This window comes from Phyllobates terribilis, unplaced genomic scaffold (assembly GCF_046119375.1).
Source record: "Phyllobates terribilis strain yellow unplaced genomic scaffold, ASM4611937v1 Scaffold_4__5_contigs__length_816908805, whole genome shotgun sequence".
NCBI classification, from domain to species: Eukaryota; Metazoa; Chordata; class Amphibia; order Anura; family Dendrobatidae; genus Phyllobates; species Phyllobates terribilis.
Genome location: NW_027362764.1, coordinates 629,805,161 through 629,824,268, shown reverse-complemented (window position 1 = coordinate 629,824,268; position 19,108 = coordinate 629,805,161). Strand labels below are relative to the sequence as shown.

At 41.6% G+C, this 19,108-nt stretch overlaps 1 protein-coding gene across 2 annotated transcripts in view; it reads right to left on the bottom strand.

Moving 5' to 3' along the window:
- The window catches only part of CHD7 (chromodomain helicase DNA binding protein 7), a 136,492-nt gene that overhangs the window by 26,186 nt on the left and 91,198 nt on the right, over nucleotides 1-19,108 (bottom strand). For both annotated transcript variants that reach the window (XM_073679339.1, XM_073679340.1), the window contains 8 exons: nucleotides 18,723-18,860; nucleotides 14,956-15,021; nucleotides 12,042-12,097; nucleotides 10,417-10,531; nucleotides 5,173-5,256; nucleotides 3,348-3,485; nucleotides 3,127-3,248; nucleotides 1,001-1,244 (listed from right to left, as the gene is read on the bottom strand). In XM_073679339.1, coding sequence (XP_073535440.1) covers nucleotides 1,001-1,244; nucleotides 3,127-3,248; nucleotides 3,348-3,485; nucleotides 5,173-5,256; nucleotides 10,417-10,531; nucleotides 12,042-12,097; nucleotides 14,956-15,021; nucleotides 18,723-18,860 — 963 coding nt within the window. The remainder of the gene's footprint in view (nucleotides 1-1,000; nucleotides 1,245-3,126; nucleotides 3,249-3,347; nucleotides 3,486-5,172; nucleotides 5,257-10,416; nucleotides 10,532-12,041; nucleotides 12,098-14,955; nucleotides 15,022-18,722; nucleotides 18,861-19,108) is intronic.

Here is a 19,108-nt window from a genome sequence, read left to right as displayed (position 1 = left end):
ATATATATATATATATATATATATATATATATATATATATATATATATATATATATATATATTTATTATATATTTTTTTAAATTTTCCCCCCAATGTTCAGCACAGAATCAATGCATTCACAACACAGTAAAGCTGGTGAACAGAGTTTTGTCATAATACGTATATATTTTTTTCCTTTACTATTCAGCACAGAAACAATCAATGTGTTCACAACGTCCTGAAGCCGGTGTTTGACAATTCACTGCGTTAGAAATAAGTATGGTTCCGAACGTCGGCAGTAAAATTAGAAGTTGTGGATAAGTCAGTTTGAAGCAAATTGCTACTTTCCAGCTGCCTTTTAACCCCAAGCAACCAGCAGCGAGTGCGAGCAAGGTGGCTCTTGTAGTTTGGGAACAGCTGGAAAGTTACACATCACGAACATCAAGGCATTGAAAAGGACCAACTAGGAAGCAGAAAACACAGCAAGCGGGATGGGGGGGGGGGGGGGGGAACTAAAAATACAAGCCTCCTCCTAATAATCGGCTCTGTATATTTTTAGAATGGCTAAGGCATTCATTTACTCCAGCACGGACCATGTTCCTGCTTATTTCTGGAGCACAAATTGTGGCTCTTTTCCCCACAGCTATGTCCTACGAGAGCCGTTGTCTAGGAAGCGGTATAATCTACTCTTCATGGCGGTGTTGTCTCGCTTATGGCTTTGATACAATGATATGTGCCCTTGCACACACAAAGCCAGTTGATCTGAACACAATCGTACCATTATATATCCATGTCCTTTCAACATTTTGTAGAAGAGTAGAAATGTGTATGGGTTACATTTCACAAAAGGTGAAAAGAATACATGAGATCCAGAGTTATTAAAAAGGCACATCACTGAACTTTGAACAGCCTTCAAGTCAGTTTTATTAGCCTTTTCTTATTAAATAAAATTTGAAAAAGAAAAAAAAAAAAAAAAAAAAAAAGCTTTGTTCAGTTTCCAGTTTCCATTCTTCTACCAACCTGTGCATCTTTAAAGTACATTTCATAGACTTGTATGGTTTTCCTGCTTGCTTGGCTTCCATGATACACGACCACATTCAGCTCAGTCCATGTGCGAAATTCTCTCTCCCAATTTGGGATGGTAGAGAGCGGAGCTATGACCAAAAACGGGCCATGGATCCCTTTTAAGTAGATCTCGTACAGGAAAGTGATCGATTGGATGGTTTTACCCAAGCCCATTTCATCGGCTAAGATGCAGTTTCGTCTAAAGAGAAAAGATCGAAGGGTAATTGTACTCAGTAGCTATACAGCACCGTCACATAATATGGTAATGGAGCATGCTACCATCCAACACAGACTAAAAAAATCAGCCAAGCGCTGCCCTCCGCAATCTCTGGCGCGCTTATAAAGGGACTGTCAGCACAGAATGACTGTTCAAACCAAGCACAGGCACTTGGTGTATCATGGTGTGGCTAAACATTCAAGTGCACCTTCCCACCTGCCTCCGCTGGACAGTCATTCTGTGCCAACAGAGCTCCTTTAAGAATGAATAGAGGCAAACAACATGTGCGACCTCCGCTCCATTCAGCTGAGCCTCTTCAGAGTGGGTGGAGGGCACGGACCCCCAGAGATAAGAAAGTTATCTGGAAAGCGAAAAGCAGAGAGGGCACCACCCCATAAACAGAGATCAGCCTAAAGCATACTGAAGAAAATACAACAATGGCAAGAAAAATAAGTATGCCAATACAAAGGGATCACCTGCAAAGAATCCATATTTATTGATAGAGAGAAAAAATACTCAAAGAATATTAAACAATTAATATAGCCAATAGGTTGTATGTGCAAAACTAGACATGCCAAGAACAGAGCAAATGTCCAACCTCATCTGCCCATACAATAATAGTACACAGAATACTCATGATATATAAACCAATCAATAAATGTATAGTATCAACATAAGATGTTTGGAAAGGTTAACAAGGCATTGATAGCAAAATGACAAGAGTATGGGATTTCTTTGGAAAGAGGAGAACTTTTAAACTTGAAAACACCCCTTTAAGGCTATGTTCACATGGAAGTAAAATCCGCTGTGCGTTACAGTATCAGCTTTGTGGATGAGATTAATTTAAATTTAATCCAGAAAAATAAGGCAGCGTAAATTGAACGGTTATGCTGATTTTTGACATTTATACCCTGTTCCTTTATGCTGGAAATTGCGCCCCTTTCCAATATGATAAATCTGTAGGACGGATTCTGCCGATGCAGATTTGCTAGGAATTTTCTGATTCTTGTATGTATGGTGTTAGCTTGTAAACACAAACCATTCGGATGACATTTTGTGCCAATGCCCACATAGGTTGTGATCGTGCTGGAAGAGAAGCCCTATATCTGTAATACCGCAGCTTCATTCAGGCTACTACCCTGCAATCGGTGAACTAAGCAAAGCCACATGCCATATCTGTCATCATGACTGGAAGCACAACATACCCGAGATGGGTTATATACCAAGGAATAGGACTACAGCGGTGGCTGAACTAGATTTCCTATGATCCTCAACACAAAAAAAAAGGCAAATAAAGGAGGCATTTCCAGGAACCAGCCAGACACAGCACATATACTATGGCCCAGTTTATTACTGTACAGAAGGAGTGGGTAAACTTTCCTTCCAGCTTGGAAAGTATGCCTCATCCTCCAGCAGCTGGGCTGGTGTATATGTAAAGCAGCCATGATGTAGTGTTGCGGTGATTCAGTGTTTCTGGAAGCGGCAGAACATTCCTATCACATGCCTGTTTACAGGCTGGGGGGATTCCTAACAAGATTGGAGGGGCAGCTGCCTTGTGCTGCGCTGATTACCACCACCATAAAGATCCTTTTACAAATGCCCGCTACAGACAGACGATCGAAGAAAGGGTTAATGCGGCTCTATCGGCATAATGCTGCGTCTAAACATTTTCCAGCATTCACAGAAAGCCAGAGCTTATAAAAGATCTGAGCAGTAAAATATGGTTTTCCACATTTTTTTTTTTTATAGAGTATAAACTCCGGTCCTAAGATGCCAATAAAATCTGTAAGGTTAAACTGTGCCATGAAACAAAGCCATTAAAGTTTAGTAAAGCTACTGCTAGGAGAGTGGGAAAAATACTTACGTGTTGTACCAATTGAACAGCAGCCAGTTCACTCCCTCCAACTGGTATTCCCTGAGACTGTTATTGTTTTTATACTCCCTGGAACTCTCCGATTTCTTCCACTCGTCGGCAGGAGGTCGCTCCTGTTTCAAATGCAGTAAATCCCATTAGTGGTTTTCCGAAAGACCACATAACTGAGCTATTTTCAAATAAAAACACTGGTCGGCTGTGCCAATTCTTACCACGCGTTCTGTTTCTGGCTCCCTGCTCTGGAGTTTCTCAAATTCTTCAATCTTTGCTGGATCCAAGTCCTGCTTCAGTTCCCATGTACTGTCCTCGTAGGCCAGGGAGCACCACTTCACCAAGTAGTGAGTGATTGGCTGCCGGAGACGAGACGGAGGGTTAAAAAAAGGACAGTGAACATTTATTTACATGACAACTTTATCTCTATATTTAAAAAAACAAGACAAAACCATGACCGCTTTATTTTTGAATGCACAGTAAGGCTACGTTCACACACTATATTTTCGGTGCGGTCTGAAAAACAACCCTACATGGACATCAACCGTATAGCATCCAATTTTTTATAAATAAACTGCAATTCTTAACATTGGAAACTGCTGCTAATATATAGACACAAATGCTGGACAGATGATTTCATCTGTTTATTTCCCTGGATGAAGATCGGATGATTTTTTGTACACTTGTATGAACTTCGCCTCACTTAAATTTAGAGAACTATAATATGATGATTTTAGATATATATACACACAATTTTATTTGAATATATTTGCTTATATTGCTTTGGACTGGCTACACTTAAAGGGAATCGGTCACCAGGTTTTTGCTACCTCATCTGAAAGCAGCATAATGTAGGAAAAGAAACCCCGATTCCAATGATGTATCACTTACTGGGTGCAGCAGTTGTGACACATTCCAAGTTCTTAGCCGGAGCAGATCAGAAAGCTACCCCTGCCCAACCAGGCTCTCTATGTACATTATCTATTGACAGTGAGCTGCTAATCACAGGAGAGGGCGGGGTTGGACTAGGGCTCACATGCCCTGTAGTCCAGGTAGGGATAATGTCCTGGTGATAAAACTTTGATTGTAAGTAAACAGCACACAGCATAATAAATTACATATTCTGGAAATCTGTCTCCGCCTCTATCTCCTGCTTTCTTCAGATAACATAGCAAAAACCTGCAGACAGATTCCCCTTAATTTCCAAACGGACTGACTGAGAACAAACTAAGGAACAACTCAAAAACCCCGTTTTCAGCCCTAGAAAGTTGTGAAACTCGGGACCATCAGGTACATCCAAATGGGCCTTTTCTGCAGCTGGATAATTCTGGAAAATATGTGGATTTACTACAGATTTCACTTAAAGGGTAAAATCCACAGCAAAATCAGAAGTCTAAATTATTATGATTACTTATTATTATAGCGCCATTATTTCCATGGCGCTTTACATGTGAAAAAGGGGTATACATAGCAAACAACAAGTACAATAGTTTGAACAAAAACAATGAACATGTTACGGATTTCACATCTACAGCGCTAGTCCAGCTCATCCTCAATGATGGCACCGTCCTAGGCAATGGATTTTCTGTATGTAAATCCATGGAGGAAAATCTGCTGAGCATCCAACCTGTGTGACTATAGCCATGATTAGGAGGTATAAGAGTACTTTATAAAAAATAAAAAAAAATGTAAGTGACTTCTTCCAGAAAGTGCTCAGAGCATCTGATATTTCAGCTCAGTCCTATCTGACGGGAGCAGAGGTGCAATACCAGACAAAGCCCATAGATAAAGGACAGAACGAAGCAGCCATGTTTTTATAATTTCACAATGTTTTCCAGTATTAACTTGGAGAACCATTAATTTTTGCAGAACTTTATCCCTACACTCCCTATTTAGGAATTGGTAATGATAGTCTAGTGCAAGCTGCCAATATTCTATATCTGTTGGCTTATATTTTCACATTTCTCGTTAAAAGAAAAAAATTAAATAATGTGATCATTTCAATAAGGAGAATAAAAAGAAAATTCCATTAAGATCATCCCTTACCTCTCCCTTCTCGTCTGTGCTATTGGAGACGTCAAGTAACCGATCGACTTCCACGTAGTCGGGATTAAACAGATCATCTTCAATCTGTTGACAAACAGGAAAATCAGTCTTATTTACTGTGCTCCTTAGGGAAAACCTTTCTGCACCAAGGACATATTTGTGCCTATAGGGTCACAGAAACATGGAAATCTGACTCAACAACCTCAAACATGCTAATTGAAATACTACAATTCAGCAGGATTGCTCCCCGTGAGGGTAGGAGACTCCTCAGACTTTGTTAACTGGGCCTCTTAATTACTGTGTGAAACCTTTTACAGCAGGAGAAAGTTGAAGAATATTTTAAATGAAGTGTGAAATTACAATTCACTAATGAGCAATCGAAAAGGGCTTATAGCTCACACCGTTTCTCGAAATCTACAGCTTGCAAGAGCGCGGTTTAAGTGCTGGTGTCGGGTTAACCACTTTCCTGCCAGTTTATAAAAATAGATGCTGGTGCTAGATTTACTATTCCCTACATGGAACTGCAGGATTTCAAGGATGTCTAATTTGTTAAATGCAGGGAAATCATAATTATACATTTGACAATCATCATGTATTTTATAAAAAAAAAAAAAAAAAAGTCGGACCATTAATGGCCCTTTGAAGAGGTTTTCCAGTCTCACAATTTTGGCATATCACTAAAATACACCCACATTACAGATGAGCAAAAAGACATGCAGGATCTTGGACGAGCAGCCACGTCAGTAGTCCATGGCCTCCAGACCAGAGCACTGCAACCCTGAATGTATTATAGAGATCCTCAACACCTCCCCTAATGGATCGGCAGACATTATTATGTTGTGGCGTTGGCCATGCATGAAGTTGCAGGGGGCTACTACAACCCTTGGCAAAAGTTATGGAATCACCGGGCTCGGAGGATGTTCATTCAGTTGTTTAATGTTGTTAAAAAAAAGCAGATCACAGACATGGCACAAAACTAAAGTCATTTCAAATGGTAACTTTAGGGCTTTAAGAAACACTAAAAGAAATCAAGATTAAAAATGTGGTACTCAGTAAGGGTAAATTTTTTTCAGGCCAAGCAGAGGGAAAAAATTATGGAATCACCCTGTAAATTTTCATTTCCAAAACTAACACCTGCATCAAATTAGATCTGCTCGTTAGTCTGCATCTAAAAAGGAGTGATCACACCTTGAAGAGCTGTTGCACCAAGTGGACTGACATAAATCATGGCTCCAACATGAGAGATGTCAATTGAAACAAAGGAGAAGATTATCAAACTCTTAAAAGAAGGTAAATCATCACGCAATGTTGCAAAATATGTTGGTTGTTCACAGTCAGCTGAGTCCAAAATCTGTACCAAATACAAACATGGGTAGGTTGCTAAAGGCAAACATACTGGTAGACCAAGGAAGACATCAAAGCGTCAAGGCCAGAAACTTAAAGCAATAGGTCTCCAAAACAGGAAAGGCACAACAAAACAAATGAGGAACCTGGAATCAATGTCTGTGACTGAACTGTAAGAAACCGCCTAAAGAAAATGGGATTTACATACAGAAAAGCTAAACAAAAGCCATCATTAACACCTAAACAGAAAAAAACAAGGTTACAATGGGCTAAGGAAAAGCAATCGTGGACTGTGGATGACTGGATGAAAGTCATATTCAGTGATGAATCACGAATCTGCATTGGGCAAGGTGATGATGCTGGAACTTTTGTTTGGTGCCGTTCCAATGAGATTTATAAAGATGACTGCATGAAGAGAACATGCATATTTCCACAGTCATTGATGATATGAGGCTGCATGTCAGGTAAAGGCACTGGGGAGATGGCTGTCATTACATCTTCAATAAATGCCCAAGTTTACATTGATATTTTGGACAGTTTTCTTATCCCATCAATTGAAAGGATGTTTGGGGATGATGACATTTTTCAAGATGATAATGCATCCTGCCATAGAGCAAAAACTGAAAATATTCCTTGAAAGAAGACACATAAGGTCAATGTCATGGCCTGCAAATAGTCCGGATCTCAATGCAATTGAAAATCTTTGGTGGAAGTTGAAGAAAATGGTCCATGACAAGGCTCCAACCTGCAAAGCTGATCTGGCAACAGCAATCAGAGAAAGTTGGAGCCAGATTGATGAAGAGTACTGTTTGTCACTCATTAAGTCCATGCCTCAGAGACTGCAAGCTGTTATTAAAGCCAGAGGTGGTGAAACAAAATACTAGTGATGTATTGGAGTGTTCTTTTGTGTGTTTGTTTTTCATGATTCCATAATTTTTTCCTCAGAAATTAGTAATTCCATAATTTTTTCCTTCTGCTTGGTCTGAAAAATTACCCTTACTGAGTACCACATTTTTTATCTTGATTTCTTTTAGTGTTTCTTAAAGCCCTAAAGTTACCATTTGAAATGACTTTAGTTTTGTGCCATGTCTGTGATCTGCTTTTTTTCAACAACATTAAATAACTGAATGAACATCCTCCGAGCCCGGTGATTCCATAATTTTTGCCAGGGGTTGTAATTGGAAGAGGGTCCTGGGATGTCACAGGCAATAGGATGTTCGAAGTACTACGGACCAGAGGCCAATGACTGCTGACATAGCTCCTGGATCAGGGTTCGGACAACTTTTTTTTCAACACTAGCCAACATGACCATGGTGGTCCAAGTATTGATACGCCCAATGATCCTGAGAATCAAGGAGCTGCAGCCCTAGTGTAACACTGCATTGCCCGGTTTTTCCCTTGCACCATGAAGTGCCGCCAGCTACCTGTGCATGTGAACAGCACTGCAACCCACTTCAAGTGCCCACTGTGGAGTACAGAGAAGGGGCACAATGCTACACCAGTGTACATTTCTTTTGTTAATCCTCCTAGAAAGGTATGCATGATATGACAACTGGGTGTCACTATTCCACTTTGCAATTTTCCTTCTACAATCGAACACTTTTAGCGCTTATTGGACAGGGTCATATTGCGCAAAAACATGCGATACTGAAAGGGTGAATGGTAACACCCATTGCTAATCTAGTCTTACCTTTCCAGGAGGAACGATGCAACCATGTTGTCAACACCGAATGTGCGAGGTGCTTCATGGCGAGACCAAACATTTATACACACTTTCCTACCTGCTTGGTTTCCACCCTTGTCTGCTCTATAAAGCCTGAGTTGTCAATCAATTGAGGGGAGGGTGGAGACTGAGGGGAAAAAGCCAGTGGGAAGGGGTATATAAATGATTGGTCCCACCATGAAGCATCTAGCAGCGGGGATTAGTTTGAACAGTCATTCTGTGCTGACAGAGTCCCTTTAAAACATACATATTAAACTCTGGCCCATGGGTCAAATCTGGCCCACAGGGTGGTTATATTTGGCCCACGACACCAGAACCACCACCCCTATGTGAGCCCCACTATTCTGTATGGAGGGCTATGGGGGGCCCCTTTATACTGTATGGAGGGCTACGGGGGGCCCCTTTATACTGTATGGAGGGCTACGGGGGGGCCCCATTATACTGTATGGAGGGCTACGGGGGGCCCCATTATACTGTATGGAGGGCCCCATTATACTGCATGGAGGACTATGGGGGGCCCATTATACTGCATGGAGGGCTATGGGGGGCCCATTATACTGCATGGAGGGCTATGGGGGGCCCATTATACTGCATGGAGGGCTATGGGGGGCCCATTATACTGCATGGAGGACTATGGGGGGCCCATTATACTGTATGGAGGACTATGGGGGGCCCATTATACTGTATGGAGGACTATGGTGGGGGCCCATTATACTGTATGGAGGACTATGGGGGGGGGCATTATACTGTATGGAGGATTATGGAGGGCCCATTATACTGTATGGAGGATTATGGAGGGCCCATTATACTGGTTGGCTCGTGAATTTGTCCCAAGTTTTTCATTTTGGACCTCTGTGCTTTAAAACATTTCAGGAGACTTAATAGGTCCACCTTCATTTTCTGCAACTATATTACCAGAAGGCACAATCTCTTTAAATACATATAGTTATATATTCACTAATCGTCTTTAATTTAATTTGTTGGTGCGCACACTCTGAGAACACACTCTGATTAAATGCTATTAAAAATATATGTTCACTCATCACTCTAATTTTTCAATTTAGGTCAGGGAAGACAAATTTGACAGCACAGGAACCTCTGGGCTAATTTTAGAGATTTTTCTCCAATTGAGAGAGGATATTTAAGGTCCGGCCTATTACGTTATTAAACTTAAGTATTATACTTCTTGGGCAGACCAAGAGGGGAAACATTGAAGACTTTCATCCGTCTGACCCTTGCTCTGGCTCTACATACAGATCTAAGTGAAATTAAATTGGTGATCAGAAGCTTAGTCCCATGTGGGTAATTGTCCAAATCTGAGAAGGACAGCCACAATCCCCTGCATAATTAGTTCTTGGAGAGATATGACCAGAATATGCATGAATGGCTCCGGCTCACACACTATACCCACATTAACCCTTACGATCGTCAGGGCTCGAAGGACAAATAAAAATTAATCAGCAAATGACAATGCATCATTGAAATATTCAATATGTGATGGCAGCATGTCATTTCCTAGGTGCCAAGCGACCCTTCTGATAACAGCATTGCGTATAGATGGCAATTCTAGCTAATCGCGGCTAATTAACCTGCTGCGTTCCTCCTTACATTTTCTTGAGAACCACACAAAGCCCGGATCACCCACCGCTAGATAGAGAAGGTGTCATTTTCCTTTAACCATCAGTAAAAGAGAGAAGATGCCTCGGATTCATTTTACTGGCGAACTTCACAAAGAAGCAGACTGAACCCTTTCAGGAGGTGCACTGGGAAATAATTCAGCCCTTAAGAGCAGTGAAATCAAACAAGATCGATCAGACGAGCATTGATTTCCCTCCAAACATTCAGTGCAGACTGCAAATAAATAGGAATCTAATGCGATAACGGCGGTTTCCTAAACACCTGCTCACGGAAAATAATTACAGCGAAGCCCCGGATTATTCCTCAGGGCTAAGGTTCAATCGTAAACCATTTACAAATTAGGTGAAAACGGCAACTATTATTCTTCAAGGTGGGGGAGGGGAGGTGTCAATCATGAGTTCGGGACATCCCACCATTATTCATAGTACAAGTGTTACTATACATCCTAACAGGAAGAAAACTTGTATCCTGTCTGCAACAAAGAACTCTCAGCTCACAAATGTGTCCGTACATATAGCCACACTGGCCGGGCCACTTACCTCCGAGAGGAACTTGTTCTGGCCTTGCTTGGCTCGAAAACGCTTGATTTTCTGATGAATCCTCTTGTCCTTCTCAAGCTCCTCCACAGAGGCCCATTGGCAGTGCAAATAAGAACTACAGAAAGAAGACGGAACATGGCAGTAACGCCGGATGAACAGATCGTATAACATAGAACAATCTGGTTACTTGGGACAAGTTCTGCCTACTCTGCAGCTGCATCATTAAAGGGATTTTCTGGTTTTATTTTAATTCTTTACGGTTTCCAAGATCTCTGCTAGCTGTCATTGTACAATGGGGTTCTCCTAAACAAAATTTACCACCTATGATCAGGCCAAGTGATAAATGTACGATCTCTGGGAGGTCAATAGCAGGGACCCCCCCAAATAATAGTTAGAACCGAGGTTCTAAGACGCCCTATGTGAGCGGAGAAGTACAGTACACGCACGACCACCACTCCATACGGCTCTGCCCTCTCTAGCAGTCTCTTCAAATGGAAACACGCATATAACTTATTAAAAAAGGGATTATCCACTACTGGACAACCACGTATTAAATGCTAAAAAGCCTCAATAAAATAAAATCAAAACAAGCACATACCTCTTGGACTAGCGCTGTTCCAGTGATGTCAGCACTGTATCGCCCGGGGGTCAGGTGACGTTGCAATGTCATGTGAGCACCGCAGCCTATCAGCAGCCATTGATGGGCTGCAGCCTTCACAATTTTGTCAGGCGGAACAGTAAAGGCTGCAGCCCATCAGTGGCTGCTGGTGGGAGCAGTACTCACCTGACATAATTTGGTGCCAACATCGATGGCCTGGTGCTGGTCCAGGAGTGGGGTGTATTTTTTATTTCATTGAGGGCATTTTAGAATTTAAAAAGGGGGTTGTCCAGTAGTGGACAACCCCTTTAATATACCTGAATTGCCAAGGGTTAACCAGTCTCAAGATATCTGCGCAGATACCTGAGATCTGGAAATCTTCGTTAGTGCAGGAGCTCACCAGGTTTGTGCTTCCCAATACAACGTTGGCATGAAGAAACAGCAGAGACCCTCCTGCCATCACAGTGTCACTTAATGGGCTACTTGCTATAGTTTTGATTAAACTCACTGCTTCATCTTTTGCAGCTCAGATGGTCCTGTCAATGATGAGCTCTGTCTGTCTGTTGCCAAACACCATAGCTCCATGCAAATTTTTAATTAACTTTCTTTAGCTATATTTACCCCCTGACTATAATGTCACAGGCATCACAGCCGTGCACCCCATCCTCCAAGACTTCAGTGAGTCAATGATACATGGAGTTTAGACAATTCATTAGCAGAGAACAAGTTGTCCTAAAATTGAGAATCCGCAACATTTCGTAGCGTCTGTACTAGTGGATCACTCCAGTACATGGAATAAATTTACATGGAATGGATGAAAACCTTGCGTTGCAGCTCCAACCCAGAGAGGATTTTTCAGGTAGTGTGTTGATATTTGGTAAAATCGTATCCAACTTGTGTCGCAGTAATATGCTGTGAATTTTAAGACCTTATTTTCTGCCCCATATGCTAAGCATTTCAGCTATGACATCTATTCTTGCAAACAAAAAAGTTTGAAGAAAAAAAAAAAGTCACCAGGTTTACTTACAAGTTCTTGTACTTCACATAAAATTCTTCAACTTCTACTTCTTCCCCAGACTCCAGCTAGAAGACAGAAGGACATTCTTTAATGTGAATCCGGGCTACGGGCAAGCGATGGGGAAGACGACAGGAGCGAGTAATGAGGAATGCCGGCTGCGAGTCGTATGGCTGTCTGGTGGGATAAAACTATTTGTAGTAGTCTGGACGACAGACTCCAATGTTCAGACGGGGTAATGTTTATCACGTGCCGTATACAGTCCGCTCATATATTACCCATTAAATACTTAGAAATAAGAAGCAAATGTTTCTGGGGAACGCACAGCTGTCCAATTCTGCATTGTCATATCTGAGACATGAATCATTTTTAACTCCTCCCTCACCACACGCCGTTTTCATTCACAACAGCCTGACCCTGTACCTGGCCGGCTGCCAAACCCACAGCGTTAAGTAGACGCCAAGCGTACCATTTTCTCAGGCAGCAGCCAATTAGCAACTGCACTCCCTAATGCCAAATGTATTATTTTTGGCTGGCTGAAGACAGTCTTACTGCATTTTTACAATTGGCTTCTGCAGGGTGTGTGCTTGTGTGTTGAGAGGAAGCAAACCACGGACTACAAAACGCTTGTGGTCTACAATTTATATTGCTTTCGTGTTCGCACTTAAGACATCAGCGAGTGCATGATTGAGTCGGATTTGATACAAAGCTCTCGCCGCGGCGGTTAAGATACCAGTTAAGACGTTCGTTTAGGAGATGTTGAAGGACTGAGTCTGCACTTTCTCCTGAGCTGTTTTTAACTAGAGATGAATGAATCTGAAGGAAGCCAATGTGTACGCGAGGAAGAAAATTCCTGGAAAGATGCTGTCAGCCGGCGTATATTAGAAAGAGTCACGGCTCAACGGCAAAGCGAAACTGAATTTTACACAGGATTCTCACTACTGCTGAAAACGCAGCCCCTGAAAGGCTAAAGGAAAGGGGGGATTCACCGCCTGCATTTAGTTGGCAGCCATGTCAATATTACACAGTAAAATGCATACAACTTGTACATACAACACTGGCAATATCCATAATGCACTTTACTGGGATATTACTTCATTTTACTAATCAGTAGAGTCCATTCATAATTCTTCTACTTAAAGGGTCATTCTCGAGTTTGGAAGTTATCCATTATCTGTGGGATAGGGGGTAAATTCCTGATCGCTGGGGGTCAGACAGCAGACACTACTACCAATCCCGACAACCCAGAACCCCATGTGCATGCAGCGGTGTTTGATCATGCGCCCCGCCACCCCATTTATTCTTAAGGGAGTGCCGAAGACCAGCCAAGTGCAGCAATCGGTTATCTCGGAGGGTCCAATTAAGAATAAATGGAGCTACAGTACACATGATCGACCACAGATCCATTCTTCAGAGCCCTGATTCTCGGGATCGGTGGGGGGTTCCCACGGTCTGACCCCCAGTGATCAGAAAGTTATACTCTATCCCATGAATAGGGGACAATTTTGAAACTTGAGAACACTCCTTCATGAGTGCACATTCATGGATATTATTTTGTTTAAATAATCACCGAAAAAGAAAAACCCTACATGCTGATATTTTACTATTCAAGTCAATAGAGAAAAGAATAAAAACATAAGCGTTATATTATACTTTCCATTCCAATACAAAATAAGAGAGTGACGCTAGTGTAAACAGGGCAACATCGTTTCATCAACCACAAATGTAAAAGTTGTAAAATATATTGCCATAACATGTCATTTTGTTCTTCTCGCCAGCACACGACAGACGTTGTGATGGAAGAAGCAATTATCATACACGACTTGTCATACATGAATGTCCTTGTCCATTGTGGCAGTGAGGGGACAGCCGCTAGGTTAGGGCCTGCCGGGGACAGCCGCTAGGTTAGGGCCTGCCGGGGACAGCCGCTAGGTTAGGGCCTGCTCACATCATCTTTGGCCATCATTTTCAAACTTTTACATTTTTGCCCCCCCAACTGGATGAAGTGGTTTTGATGGGACTTCTGTCATCATTAAAACTAAGTTTTTGTCTGCTTCACTAGTTTCCACCTGGATTATTAATATATTTAACAAGACAAACAAAGGCAAATTTTTCTGTAGGATTGCAATGGATTTGATTTTTGCTAAACAGGATGAAACAAATGTGATTATAACCCAAGCAAAGTGACCATAACTGATGAATCCTTCTAAGCAAGAGATCCTATTAAGGATGGGGCCACATGTAGTTTTATTATGCAATTTCTCGAACCAAACACAAAAAATGTAATAATATACATAATAAATATAATATATATCTCTCCAAAAAAGAACAGAACCGGCACCTTCTGTACACTCCAGTAATAAGAGTCTTGGTGGCAATTGCCACAGTTTCCTGCAGTGCCATATACAAGGAACTAATATAGGAGCCTATTCTGGGCTATGAACGTTGAAAATCATATTACTTAACATCTGCACGCTGAAAAGGTGTTGAATAAGCAATGAATATTATGCAAGGGAACAAAGTAAATATAAAGAGGTTTGTTGTACTATCCAAGCACTTGATTAAATCACATCTGCCAAGAAGAACCTCCTCCCTCTCCACTTCTAGGAAAATCCTCATCATTTCCTGCTGAAAATACATTTCCCTATAAATCTGAGAAAGGCCTAATATTACTAAACGTTACTCAAAGCATCGCACTAAAAGTAACATATTAGACTATAAAAAGGAGACGCCCATTGGCGGTCAGATTACTTCATTACAGACCGTTGAAAAATTGTAGAGTTGGATGAGAAATCACAACTGTAAATGGTCCAGGCTTAAGTTTTGTTTCCTTACTTTTTGGTCTGATTCTTAAAGAAAGGTTTTCTTTACCGTCAAGCAAGAATTAAAATGGCAGCTCATCACTGAGAATTCAAGACAGACTCACCTGTTTCTTTGCTACACGAGTGCTCATTATTTTCTCAACAACAGGTCCTTCCGCATCTAGAGATTCCTAACGAGGGGGGGTAAAGCAATATCCTCAGTTACTTAAAATAAAAACTCCCAAATTAAAACAAACAAACCCCACACTTGATGTTCGAGAGACATGAATCCAATGTTGGCTGCACAAAGAACCAGCACTGGATCCAGTTACCAGCACAGATGCCTAGGAGCAGAGACCAACAAATGACCTGATCATTGGAAGCTCCCGAGCATGGCACCCGCTGACCAGAGAGGGTCGGTATAAAAAAAAATACAGCCATATGTCTTCTAAAATGCAACGGATTGGTCACCCATGGTCATATGAATCTATAACAGATCATGGCTTCATAAGTGATGAAGTAGATTAGTTTATGCATCTTCTACTCTTAATTTAAAGGGGTATTCCCATCTCCAAGATCCTATCCCAATATGTAGTAGGTGTAATAATAATATTAGCAAATACCTCCAATTAGAAATGTAGTATAGTATTTTTGATTCGCTATGTCTCTTTCTTCATGTGCAGGAATTGCAGGACCTTAGGTATCCATAGTTAAGTCCACTGATATAGTGACAGTTAGCTAGCTGCTAGTGGTCGTAACCATGGATACTTAAGGTCCTGTATTGCCTGTACATGAGGAAAGTGGCATAGCGAATAAAAAAAAACTATATTACATTTCTAATTGGAGGCATTTGCTAATATTATTATTATTACATCTACTATATATTGGGATAGGATCTTGGAGATGGGAATACCTCTTTAAGGGCTTCTATCTTTCACAATGCAACTACACTGTGTTCCAAATTATTATGCAAATAATATTTTCTCAGATTTTCCCAAATTACCTATATGAATTGCAGTCATTGTAATTTTCCAGTCAAATAACTATTAGAGTACAATTGAAAGGTTTTTGTACAAACTGCCTATGATAACAGGATATTTTTAAAAAAATAAAACACTCAAACTGCACTCAAAATGCATGTTCCAAATTATTATGCACAGCAGAGTTTTCAACCTTTTCATTTTAATAAAGAACAAAAAAATGGTCATTTCTGAAATTATAAGCATTAGCAGGTTATTACAAACTGAAATCAAACAGTTTTCAACTCAAAACTTTATTCTAGGTGATGTTACATTTGCACGTTTGTACAAAAACCTTTCAATTGTACTCTAAGGGTATGTGCACACGATGCAGAAATGAAGCAGAAAATTTCTGCATCATTTCTGCATCTCCCTGGCAGAAAAAACGCATGCAGATTGTGCATGCGTTTTTCCTGCAGAATACATGCGGATCCACACGCAGATTGACATGCGTTTCCGCATGCAGATTGACAAGCGCTTTCCAGGCAATTTTAGCATCACCTGGAAAGTGCTTGACAACTAGGTCACACTATATAAATCCATGCAAACAGCATGGATTTATATAGTGTGAACCGAGAGAGTGTATATACTTACCTCTGATGGCCCACGCTGTCCTGCTTTACAAAGTTCCCGGCTGCCGGCAACTTTGAATTGAAAGACCTGCCGACGTCAGCGTCACGTGACCCGTCACATGACTCTGACATCACCGCAGGTCCTACAACTCACTGCAAGTGCCGGGAACCAAGCGGGAGCGCTGCGCGGGCCGACAGGAGGTAAGAATACATTTATTTTTTATTTTATTCTTTTTTTACAGCTTTTTTAATGGTACCTGGGTGTGGATGAGATTCTCCTCTCCTCCACACCCGGGTACCATCCGCATATTAGAACGCGCCAATAACGCAAGTACAAATGCTGTCTTGCGGAATTGGCGCGTTCTAATGCAAGTCAATGGCGGCAAAATCGCCGCGTTTCCGCAAAATTAATTGACATGCTGCGGATTTTTGACCGCAGCGTTAACGCTGCGGAAAAATCCGCATCATGGGCACAGCACATGCGGATTTCCATTGGGGAACATTGCTTCCCTTCTACCATGCGTTTTTCATGCGTTTCCGCGGCGTTTACGCAACTGCAAAAACGCCGCGTAAACGCATGAAATACGCATCGTGTGAACTCAGCCTAATAGTTATTTGACTGGAAAATTACAATGACTGCAATTCATATAGGTAATTTGGGAAAATCTGAGAAAATATTATTTGCATAATAATTTGGAACACAGTGTATAATATAGTCCAAATTATTGGCTGAACTAAAAAGTGGTTGTCCACTATTTGGACAACCCCTTCTCAATTACTATATTCCCTAATGTAAAATAACAGCCTATACTCACCTCCGATGACTTTCCAGCGATGCAGTCACGTGAGCCCTGCAGCCAATCAGCAGCTGCTAATGTGCAGTTATACTCTCACTTCCTGCAGACTAAACCGACATCCGGCTGAACAGCGGCTGCTGCTCTCGGACCTCCTCCAGATGTTAGTTTCTTCCAAAGAAAGTGAGAGTGAAGTGGCCATCAGAAGCTGCAGATTGGCTACAGGGCTAAGGTGACATAATAAGGTCACGGGAGCCCTGGGGACCTCGGCATTGCTGGAATGGCGCCAGCATCAGAGGGGAGTACGCGCAGTTATTTTACATGGGAACAGAAAGTAATTGAGAAGGGGTTGCCTAAGTATTGGAAAACCCCTTTAAAACTTCCAATAAACCCATATACACTCTTATTTCGGCCAAGTGTCTTCTTAATAGAAAGTGGGGAGGAGTAAGCCGCTTTCCTTCGAGAACAAAGTATTGGGCTGTGTGAAATTCAACATGTCCGATCGTTCTTTCCATTAACATCTACCAAATGAACACAATATATAGCAGATAATAGGACAGTCCCGCCAAATTAGAGGGTTTGGTCACTGTTAGAAAAGGTGACCATCCACATTAAATTGACACCTATTCTAAGGCTTTATGCCTATCTCAAACTCGGAGACCCCATAGCGCTGGCTTTCCAGTAGCCCTGGTAAAATCTTAGCGCCTTTTTAATTCCTGTGATCCCTAATCACATGGGTTATGACTGCCTCTCATATTCTGCGGCCGTTTTAAGACACAAAAGGTTTATTCTGCCAATCAAATTAGTAGGCAATAATGATGAAAGTTTGTTTTGTGACTCCCTGGCAGGAACTAGGATATGCATGGCATCACACCATGAGACATTACCCATGAAACCTACTTTACAGGAGACTGGCGAGATAACGCCACTTACATTAATGGCAGAAAAATAAAAAGTAATGAATCTGACATTATTGCAGCGGTTGGTTACTAAAATCCAGCAGTCCAGGCTGTAAAATACACCAATGCTTTCTATTAAGGCAGTTTTCTGCTGACTCAACGTTCGCAAGCGCGGTTATATCAGGAATGGAAGGACGGTAATGGCTTGTGATGGTTCAAAGAACCCTTTGATTCTCAGACTTCTCTTGCTTTCTGCCATGGCAAATACGAGCTCGAGAGAGCTAGTGTGCTACCGACATAGAAGCATGGCGAACACTCCTTCTGCAGTAGTAAAAGCATGCCATCGGCCTACAGATGCAGCCCCTTATTAACGGCCGATCCCCAACAACTACAGCTGACCATGCACAGGAGCTAGAACTGCTCAATCCCCTGATTTTGGCTAAATAAGGACCTCTTATGTGTTCTCCAACAGCAGAGGTTTATTGCGAGAGGCAGGCTGGATTCCACCATGCCTGATGCCTTATTCCTACGAGGGGTCTTGCAGACGGAACATAAAAATATATTCAAGGCAGAGAGGAGATACTGATGGAAAAAAAACAAAACTTAACCTGCTGCTCAGATTGTGATGTATTGGATGGCGAATATCTCCCGGAGGGATCAATATCATCAGGCTCATCATCAGAAATCTTGAACTCCAGATCCTCAGTGTAGCGTTTCCTCTTCACCTGCCTGCTGGACCGCCTTTTCTGAAAAATTACAAAAAAAAAAAAAAGAAAAAAAGTTTATTTCAAGTTCTTTATACATAAAGCTTATTTTTTGGCATATAGAGCTTAACTTGCACCATATGTGCCACCACATGATTCAGATCACTGTGCTGGCAATCAATATGGCAGCAGACTATACAACTACCATTTCTTTTATAATAGGGTAAAGGACAAGTGGATGAGAAAAAGTATCGAGGCGGAGGATGGGGAGAGGGTGGGCACCTCGCATC